Source organism: Saccopteryx bilineata, chromosome 1 (assembly GCF_036850765.1).
Source record: "Saccopteryx bilineata isolate mSacBil1 chromosome 1, mSacBil1_pri_phased_curated, whole genome shotgun sequence".
NCBI lineage: Eukaryota > Metazoa > Chordata > Mammalia > Chiroptera > Emballonuridae > Saccopteryx > Saccopteryx bilineata.
In genome coordinates, this window is record NC_089490.1 from 352,074,973 (window position 1) to 352,085,971 (window position 10,999).

Here is a 10,999-nt window from a genome sequence, read left to right on the forward strand (position 1 = left end):
TCTTTCGAATAAAAAGTAGCTCTTGTTGCCACTTTGGGAGTTTTTCTCACTTTCTTCTTATCTCTCAAAAGGAATTTTGACCTCTTTCTGTCCTTTTCATTGAGGCTGATATAATTTCTTTAAAACTTTATGGGTTTCTTATTTATCAGTTTACAAATCCAGTCTATTAACTAGAATTCCCTTCACAATAAGTTCTTCTCTTAGACCTTGTGTTAGGCTTCTATAGGGAGTAAAACCATTAAGTTTCTTAGAAGCCTTAGAGATTGCCTGACCAGGTGGTGGCACATTGGATAGAGCATCAGACTGGGATGTGGAGAACCCAGGTTCAAAATCCCGAGGTCACCAGCTTGAGCACGGGCTCATCTGGCTTGAGCAAAGCTCACCAGCTTGGACCCAAGGTCGCTGTCTTGAGCAAGGGTTTACTCGGTCTGCTGAAGGCCCATGGTCAAGGCACATATGAGAAAGCAATCAATGAACAACTAAGGTGTTGCAACAAAAAACTGATGATTGATACTTTTCATCTCTCCTGTTTCTTTCTGTCTGTCCCAATCTATTCCTCTCTCTGACGCTCTCTCTGTCCCTGTAAATAAAAAAATAAACAACAACAAGAAGAAGCCTTAGAGATAAATAAAGAGAGTGTAAAGCATGCCCTTAAAATCTTGGAGGTCTTTTTAATCTGTCAGAAATTATGTATATAAAACTAACTTAAGTCTTTCAAGTCTAAACAAAAGATTTTATAGTCATACTCTTAATTTGATTTTTGTCTTAGAGCTACTTCTTATTTTGAGAATGTTTAGATGTGAGGAGAAGGTGAGAATGAGAATAAACTTGATTAAAAAATCAGGAAGCCCTGGTTACTTTATATTACCTCTAATTTTTTTTTGGAAATGGAATAATCCCATTTTCATTCATTTCTCTATATCCAATTTTTATTATCTGTAACTGAAAGAACCTAATCAACACTTGTGACATTCTGCCTGAAATCAATATAGCTAAATCACACTTGCTTATAATTTTTTTCTGTTTTCCATGCTACTGAAGGCAACAGTTCGGCCAAACTTTTTTTCTCTATGTAAAAAGTAAAAATCTTACTGACTTCAATTCTGTTTTCCTCACTTTTACCTGCCCGCATCTTCAGTTTCCTGAAGGCCATCATTCTTTTTCTCTGATCATGGCTCTCAAATCAATGACACATGTTTTGGTTTTCTTTAAGATGGAACCTTATTTAAGGTAGAAAATTGTCTCTTTATTTTCTATTCTTGTGTATAAAGAACTCCAAAACTTAATAGTGTGAAATGACACATCAAGTATTTTAGCATGTTGACAGATTCAGTAATTTAGAAATAGCATACTAAGGAAGGCTCACACTTTCTCTACAAAATATAGCATTTGGTAAGTTGGGGTAGCTCAAATGGATAAGATAAATGTAAAGAACTCTGAGAGTGCAACAAGTGAGGTAGGTGATTTAAAGCTAGTCTCTTCACTTATGTGTCTGGGGCTTAGCTCAGCTAAGACACCTGAAGCTAAACTTTGTAAGGTTCCTTGTATCTGGTTGGTTTCTGTCTACTGTGGTCATTAGCCTCTTTTCTTGCTCATATACATATAAAATTATTATACAATTGGTGGCCAATGTGAATAAGAAATTAGGCTTACTTAATCAAATTATTTTATATCCAGAATCTTGGGTCATCACATCAAATATTTGTTGCCTTATTTGATCTTTCATCCAAATATATAATAAGGAATAGAGCAAAGGAATTATAGACATATCATTTTAAGCTACAACAGAGATGACTTAAAACAAAATGAAGACTGATGGAACATGTCATTGAAGAGTAAAGCAGATAGTCATTTCAATAGCTCAGGTGTTTATTAGGAATTTAGGCTTTTAATTAAAAGAAACACAGAAAAGACTTTGCTAAAAAAAAAAAAAAAAAGAGCGGATTACTCTTGTCTCATAGTGCCAATATAAGGAGGGAGAACTCCCCAGTGAATATTACTTAACTTATTGCAAGAACCCAGGGAGACTACAGTCCCTTCCATCTGAAATTAGGGTTACTGCTCCAATATAAAGGCATAATTCTTGCCAGCAAAATGCAGACTCAGAGAGATATCATTTGATTTTTTAAAATCCGTCCTTTCAGAGGCATTTGGAAAGCAAGGTAAGACTCTATTGTTTATGGGTAAGTCTATGGGACATAGCATGGGGAATGAGGAATGAGTTCATGCTTTGAGTAGAGCAAGGGAAGAAAAGTAAGTGTATAATACAGCATTGGAAAAAGAATATAAAGAATACACAGACAGCTTTGAATGTTACAAATTTTCTGCCTATAGACTATCATGGCTACACACATTCTTGTATATATTCATGTATGCATATGTATGTATTAATTATCATCTATTTTATATATGTATATGTATACATATATGTATATATGTATCTATAACCTTTGTATTCATATTCCCACTAGATAAAGAAGAATACTCTGTGTCAACTCAGCTTCTTTTTTTACCTTTATACTAAATATCAAATGTGAACATCAAGAGTACAAAGACTGTGCTTTCCTGACACTTATTTCCAGGCCTAGTAAATGAAATAAAGAGGTATATTTTTGAACAAAGAAATTCATAAATGAATAAATCATGAAGCATAACTGTAAATACTAGTAGAGGATTTTATATTTTGTTATGGTTCATTTTAATAGGACCAAGGCCAAGTTGAGAAGGTAACTGAGAAATAAGATAATGTGTGGATAGCTCAAGTCATTTCCTAGTAGCACATGCCATGGAACTTGGAATTAGGCAGAGGTAAGATGAAAAGTTGTAGAGCAGGTTTTCAACCTGTCAGCAACTGTATTACTGACAATTTGGGTCATAACATTGTTTATTGCGGGAACAGGTGTTCTGTACATTGTAAGATGTTTAGTAGCATTCCTTTGAATTTACCCTTTATACTTCGGTAATACTTCCCCTAAGTTGTGGTAATCAAAAATGTTTCCAGACATTCCCAATTAGGCCTATGGTAAAAAATCAGCCCGCATTCAAACCACTGGTATAAAGACTCTTTTCACTATCTTCATTAGTTGCCAAACATGAGACAGTGTTAATGTATATGGGGTAAGGTGAGGTGAAGGTATGCAATATGGTAAAGTAACAGGTAACATGATGCAGAACTGAAGTAGTGGCTGTGATATAAGTTAATTATAGGACCTTAGAAATCATGGTTTCAAAGAGGAGAGGCCATACCTGGTAAAGACTGGAAGATATATGAATATATATTGATAGACTAGATTGGCTCATACTTATGAAATGAGTAACTGGTTGGTTTGCTCAGTGGCAACTGATTTGGATATGTGGCAATTTAAGCTCTTTAGTGGGTATCAATTCCGGATAACACTCCCGAAAAATCAGAGGGGAAAATAAACTTTTGTGATACAACCATAATAGTTCTACTACCTCATGCTCTAGGTCACTTGAGTTACCTAGACATTTTTCACTTAAAGACAAAGCCACTAATATCCAGAATTTAGAGAAATTGTCCCAGACACAGAGTCTACATCTTCAGTGACAAACCTGTGAACTTCCTTCAAGGTAGGGCTTGTGATAACTTTGGTTCATGTCTTTAATATATATATATATGTGTATATATATATATATATATATATACACACACACACACACACACACACATACATGTGTTTCTACCTCCCATACATTTTCTATGCTTCTTTGTAAAAATATAGTTGTTTTTTACCCATTTTATATTCTATGTAAAGTTTTTTTTCCCTAATCCATACCCACAATATTTTTTAAGTTTTTCTACCACCATGCAACATTTTTTTCAAATTACATCTTTTTATTTATATCTCCCTGCCTGCATTGTGAGAGTATTAGTCAAAGCTCATTTAAATTTTTCCATCTAAAGTTCCATCTATTGTCTCAAATTATACTTCTTTCTGCTACTCTTCATAGGCCCCAGATGGACCACATTCTTTGTTTCAGGCTGGTCCTATCCTGGATTTAAGAAGCTCATAGTGCTTTTATGTGCTTCTATCTCTGATGTGTGCTACTCAAATATGAACTTCCCCAATTACCAGGCCTCTAATCCCAGACAAAATCATTTTCACACTGTTTTCAAAATTGTTTCTACTTAGGAAGTTAACCAATTAATGACTTCTCCTTTCTTCATTGTCTTAAAATATTAACTTCAGCATTTTGTCACTCAAGCTAATAACTATATAAAGAACCATTTAATAAATTCCCTTAAAATCAGTGCTTCCGGTAGACATTCAGGAAAACATCAAGATTGTGATAAAAAGAAAAAAGTTTTATTGGACTATCTCAAGGATATACAAGGCGAAACTCTTTTTTTCCATGAATAAGTAGGTTAGATAAACTTGAATAGATAAAGCTCAAAAAGATTAGAAATTTTTTTTATTATTATTTTTCTGAAGTAAGAAGCCAGAACGCAGAGAGACAGACTCCTGCATGAGCCCCAGCGGCATCCACAAAACACACCCTCCAGGGGGCGATGCTCCACCCATCTGGGGCCTCGCTCCCCTACCGCTTGAGACATTCAAATGCCTGAGATAGAGGCCATGGAGCCATCCCCAGCGCTCAGGCCAACCACACTCTAATGGAGCCCTGGCTGTGGGAAGGGAAGAGAGAGACGGAGAGAGAAGAGAAGGGGAAGGGTGGAGAAGCAGATGGGTGCTGCCCTTGTGTGCCCTGGCCGGGAATCGAATCTGAGACTTCCACATGCCAGTGCTCTACCACTGAGCCAACCTACCAGGGCTAGATTTGAAACTGTTTAGGTATCCCTGATTAGACTTCCCAAGACAGATTCTTAAATTAATTTAAAAATTTATTTAATCAATGGAAAATGAGACCATTGCAATTTAGAATATTTTATAAATCCAAGTTTACTCTAAATTTAAAAGTCCTTGTACAAAATATCTTAATTTTCTTGCCTTTAGTCATAATTCAAAATATTTGAATGAATGTATTTTTTGGAATACCTATTTAAGATGGAAGCTTTGTTGTTAATCATCTGGAGTATGCTCTTAGGTATTATAACTTTCCTTTCACTTATTCATTTAAAGAACATTGTTTTCTAAGATTTCATATGTATAAAGTAGTTTTAGGTGCATAGATAAATGTAAATTTGTAGTGTCTGATTTCAGAATCAAATAATCAGAAGTATACACACAGTGAAACCTACATATATACATATATATATACCCATACAATATGTGAATAGGTTGGATTATATATGCTAAAGTATTTTGAATATACATTAAATGCAATGTATGTAATGTCACAAGATACAAGAAACAGAATCCCTTATTATTTATTTCTAGTAAGAGAGAGAAAGAGAGACAGACAGACAGACAGGAAAAGAGAGAGATGTAAAGAATCAACTTGTAGTTGCAGCACTTTAGTTGTTCATTGATTCCTTTCTCATATGTGCCTTGACCTGGATGGGGGCTCCAGCTGAACTATTGACCCCTTGCTCAAGCCAGTGACCTTGGGCTTTAAGCCAATGACCTTTGAGCTCAAGCCAGTGACTATGGGGTCACGTCTATGATTCACACTCAAACCGGCAACCCTGACCTCAAGCCAGATAAAACTGTGCTCAAGCCAGTGACCTTAGGGTTTTGAATCTGGGTCCTCAGTGTCCCAGATTGACACTATATTCACTATACCACTGCCTGGTCAGATAGAATCTTTTATTATTTTTATTTCACATCTTGATCATCAACTTGATGGATATTCTTCTTCTTTCTCTTCTTGTTTAACATTTTATGAATAGGAATAATCTGGGTAAGAGTGAAATTGGTTTGATACCTGGAGTCATCTGATCTTCAGATAAGGGTGGCAGAAAAGGTTCTATAATATTGAATAGAGAAAATAAATACTTCAAAGTTATTTTTTATTTTATGAGGAGAATGGAAAAAAAGAAAATGAAGCAAGAATCACTGATGAGAAGTTGACAGATAACACTAATGTACACAATCAAGAACAGTGGAAGAAAAGAATGTCTATGCCTAATGACACTTGTTTCCATCCTTCTTCATTCTTTTTGCTTGGAATCCCAGGGCTGGAAGATAAACACATCTGGATTGCATTCCCCTTTTTCTTTGTGTATCTAGCTGTACTCCTAGGAAATGCTGTTGTCCTGTTTGTGATCCAGACTGAACGTAGTCTCCATGAACCCATGTACTACTTCCTGGCCATGTTGGACTCCATCGACCTGGGCTTGTCCACAGCCACCATTCCTAAAATGCTTGGCATTTTCTGGTTCAGCCTCAAGAATATTTCTTTTGAAGGCTGCCTTTCTCAGATGTTCTTCATTCACTTCTTCACTACCATGGAGAGCATTGTGTTGGTGGCCATGGCCTTTGACCGCTACATTGCCATTTCTAAACCCCTTCGGTATACCATGATCCTCACCAATAAAGTCATTGGCATTATTTCAGGCATTGCCATTCTGCGGAGCCTGTACATGGTGACCCCACTGGTGTTTCTCCTCCTGAGGCTGCCCTTCTGTGGGCATCATATCATCCCTCATACCTACTGTGAGCACATGGGTATTGCCCGTCTAGCCTGTGCCAGTATCAAAGTAAATATAACGTTTGGCCTTGCCAACATTGGTCTCTTATTACTGGATGTGCTCCTAATTATTCTCTCCTATGCCAGGATCCTCTATGCCGTTTTTTGCCTTCCTTCCTGGGAGGCTCGACTCAAAGCTCTCAACACCTGTGGGTCTCACATTGTTGTTATTTTAACTTTTTTCATACCTGCTTTTTTCTCATTCTTGACACACCGCTTTGGCCACAATATTCCCCAATATGTTCACATTTTGTTGGCCAACTTATATGTGGTTGTTCCACCAGCCCTCAACCCTGTAATCTATGGCATCATGACCAAGCAGATTAGGGAGCGAGTTCTGAAGATTTTTCTCAAGACAGATAGCTAACCATTCAGAGGTCTTGGAAAGTTTAAATAGGATTCTTGCACTGTAAAATATAGATTGTCTTATGTCTAATTAAGTAGAAAAGAAATTTCAAGGGGAAAACTGAGACCAATACCATTAATTATCTTTGAGTTGCAGGTTTTATATTTAAAGTTACATTAATGATAATGTTGCCTTGGGACAATTTATTATCCCATGCAAAGAAATGAATTTAAACCTTAATTTTGCATCATAGCAACAATTAATTTACAATTGACCAGAGAACTAAAGACAAAAACAACAGTATATTTTAAAAATTATTTGTAATATCGGTCACAAGATTTTATAAATAAGACAATAGGAAAAAATTATTTTAAAATTAATTGGATCTCATTAAAATTAAAGAAATATATTTTCTTCTAGAGATGCTGAAAATAAAATAAAAGAGCAAGCTACTGTCTTGGAGGAAATATCTATACATTATGATATGACAAAATATTTTTATTAAAAATATATAAAGAACTCACAGTTTATCAGTCTAATTATTTAATTAAAAATAGGCAAAATATTATATATACATTTTTAAAACATATAAATGATTAATTGATAAATACATGTTTTTTGTAATTCATCAGTAATCATGTGCATATTAAAACCACAATATGAAATAAAATCAATTTCTTTTTCTGTGAAATTAAAATATCCTTGAAGGTTTACATTACTAGAGTACTTATCAATAAATTTATCTGAGTCCTCCATGTCTAAGTCTATTTTTAAGGAACCAAGTTGAAGATAGTATTCTTTTCTTTATGATGTATTTTGAACTACTTTGTGTCATGCTTTATATTTTTGTTACAAGATGTTTTCAAAGTTAATGTGTCTTATTTAGATTAAAATTTTGAATTATTTTTGTTTTTGATTTTCAACAAGTTTACTTGATGTGCTTTTTATTTTTTAAAATATCATTCTTATTGAAGTTTGTAGCCCTTTTTGATTAATGTTAGGTATCTATCTTTCATTAGTTTTGTAAAACTATGACTAATATCTTTCAAATACTGCTTCTATGTCATTTTCTCTCTCCTTGCCTCATGTGATTCCTATTAAACCTAAGTGCTTTGGTTATTTATGACCATTTAGTAAAATTCCTATGTTTAGAGTCATAAAATATAAGTTAATGCATCTCATAGATTTCATTGGCTATGAATTTAAAGAGGGTAAATAGGGACTGCTCTTCGTAATGTTTAAGACCTTAAGTAATCTCACAATGCTGAGGGTGATCCAAATGACTGGTGACTGGAACTAGCAAATTGTACAACTAATTCCTAGGATGGTTTCTTTACAGTCATCTCATTTCTAGTCCAGAATAATAGAAACATGGGCTTACTTGGGATTCTTGTCCAGAAAGCATACATATGACTTTTCTAGTATAGTGGTCTTAGAATCAGTCTTACAAAGGTCCCAAAAAGTAATTTTCCCACCAGGATAAAACTGAAGTTATATTGTCTACTAAAGTCAATTCTGTGAAATATATAGCACTGCCTTCTACATAATCTATTGACTCAAATATGAGTCTGAGAAGAATCAGACTCATATTTGTTAATGAGTGGAACGTCAAATTTTCTCTAAAGAACACAGGCCTTCTTTCATAATAAAATACTTAGAACACTAGGAATTGAAAAGAATTTCTCAACAAAGGACATTTATGAAAATTCCACAGATAACATTATATTCAATAATAAAAAGAAGAATGGTTTTTTTCCCTAAGATTAGGAACAGAACAAGAATACCTACTTTCATGCCCACTGTTCAACATATCTCTGAAATGTTTGGCCAGAACAACTAAAGAAGACAAAGAAATAAGAAAGGAAATAGTAAAACTAATGATATTTGCCTGTTATAGAAAGCTATTAGAATGAACTGACATTTTCATGTTCATTTATAGTCATATATAAAAATATTCAGCAAAGTTATAGGAGCCAAGAGAAACATATAAACCAAGGCATTTCCATACACTTGCAATGAGAAAAACAAAAAGTAAATTGAGGAACCAACTGTCTCTGAAATAGCATCAAAAGAATAACATGATCAAAACCACAGGTAAACAAGGACATACAAGATTTGCACAATGAAAACTGAAAGTCATTGTTGAAAGCAACTAAAGAACTAAGTGAGTTTAAAGACATCCTGTGTCTATGGATTGAAGTCTTAATATTGTTAAGATGGCAATAGTCTCCAAAGCAATTTATAAATTTGATGCAATTGCTATCATAATTCCAATAGCCTTTTCTGCAGAAACAAAAACTCGAATCTTAATATTCATTTTGCGAGGGGCCAAGGTAATCTTGTAGAAGAACAAAGTTGAAAGATTTACACTTCCTACAATACTATGGCAATTAATACAAGGTGCTGCCTATGTAAGTATAAACATATAAAAAATAAAATAGAGTTGACATTCAAGAATTAAACTCAAGTATCTAAGGGCAAATATTTATGACCAGAATAATTTGATGAGGAAAAATAGTCTCTTTACTAAAGATACTGGATGTCCACATGAAAAATAAATAAAGTTGGGCCTTTACCTCCCATCACATACAAAATCTGAACTCAAGTGAATAAAAACTATGAAAATCTTAATTTTTGATAATTTTGAACATAATCATTTACTGTTAACATAAAATCTTATATTACTTTCAAGTGTAGGAAATGGTGTCTTATCTATACCACCAAAAATACGCAAAAGCAGAGAGTAATGAATAAGTTGGACTTCAATACAAATTAAAAATATTTATGCATTTAATGACATTACCAAGAGAGTGAAAATAAAACAGGTAAGATAGAAAAAATATATGTTTGCAAATCATATTTTACAAATGGTACCACAATATATAAACAACTCTTGCAAGTAAACAGGAAAACAAAAACAATTCAATCAAAAATTGGGAGAAGTTAAATAGAAATTTCTGTTGTAAAAATATATTAAAAGCCAACTTGACTATGAAAAAAGTGCTTAATATCATTAGTCATTAGAGAAACGCAAATCAAATGTATGAGCTATCACTGCACACACACAAAGATAGCTGTAATAATAATTTTATAAAGACAAAATAAATCATTGTTAGTAAGGACGTACATTTTTTATTGGAATGTAAAATATTCAGGTGCTATGGAGACCAGTTTTGTGATTCTGCTAAAATTCAAATTTAGAATTCCATATGACTCAGCAGTTATACTCTAAGATATATGTATATAAACACCTAGAAGAATTGAAAAGAGGAATCTAACCAAAATCGTCTACATTGATGTTTACAATGACACTACTTATCAATAGGTAAAAGATGGAAGTAACCAAAATGTTAATTAGGAGAATGCATAAATAACATCTTATATAACCATATAAAATAAGAAGATACTGGCATGTGATAAAACATGTTATGAACCCTGAAATATTACAGAATGTAAAAGAATCTAGGTCCTGGCTGGTTGGCTCAGTGGTAGAGCATCGGCCTGGCGTGCGGGGAACCCGGGTTCGATTCCCGGCCAGGGCACATAGGAGAAGCGCCCATTTGCTTCTCCACCCCCACCCCCTCCTTCCTCTCTGTCTCTCTCTTCCCCTCCCGCAGCCAAGGCTCCATTGGAGCAAAGATGGCCCGGGCACTGGGGATGGCTCCTTGGCCTCTGCCCCAGGCGCTAGAGTGGCTCTGGTCGCGGCAGAGCAACGCCCCGGAGGGACAGAGCATCGCCCCCTGGTGGGCAGAGCGTTGCCCCTGGTGGGTGTGCCTGGTGGATCCCGGTCGGGCGCATGCGGGAGTCTGACTGCCTCTCTCCATTTCCAGCTTCAGAAAAATACAAAAAGAAAAAAAAAAAAGAATCCAGATACAAAATGGCAAACAATGTATGAGACACAGATTAGGAAGATTCATGGTGACAGAAAATAAATTGGTAGTTTTCAGGATCTGGGGAAACGAAGGAATGTGGGGTGGCTGTTTCATGCATACTGAGTTTCCTTTTGAAGTGATAAAAATGTTCTGGAACTAGATAGTAGGG

General features: G+C 34.8%; 1 protein-coding gene across 1 annotated transcript; it reads left to right on the top strand.

The window, feature by feature from the left end:
• The first annotated feature begins 6,037 nt into the window (after positions 1 to 6,037).
• Positions 6,038 to 6,979, top strand: LOC136320638 (olfactory receptor 52E8-like). The gene has a single exon (XM_066253797.1). The coding sequence runs from the start codon at positions 6,038 to 6,040 to the stop codon at positions 6,977 to 6,979; it is 942 nt and encodes a 313-aa protein (XP_066109894.1).
• The last annotated feature ends 4,020 nt before the right edge of the window (positions 6,980 to 10,999 follow it).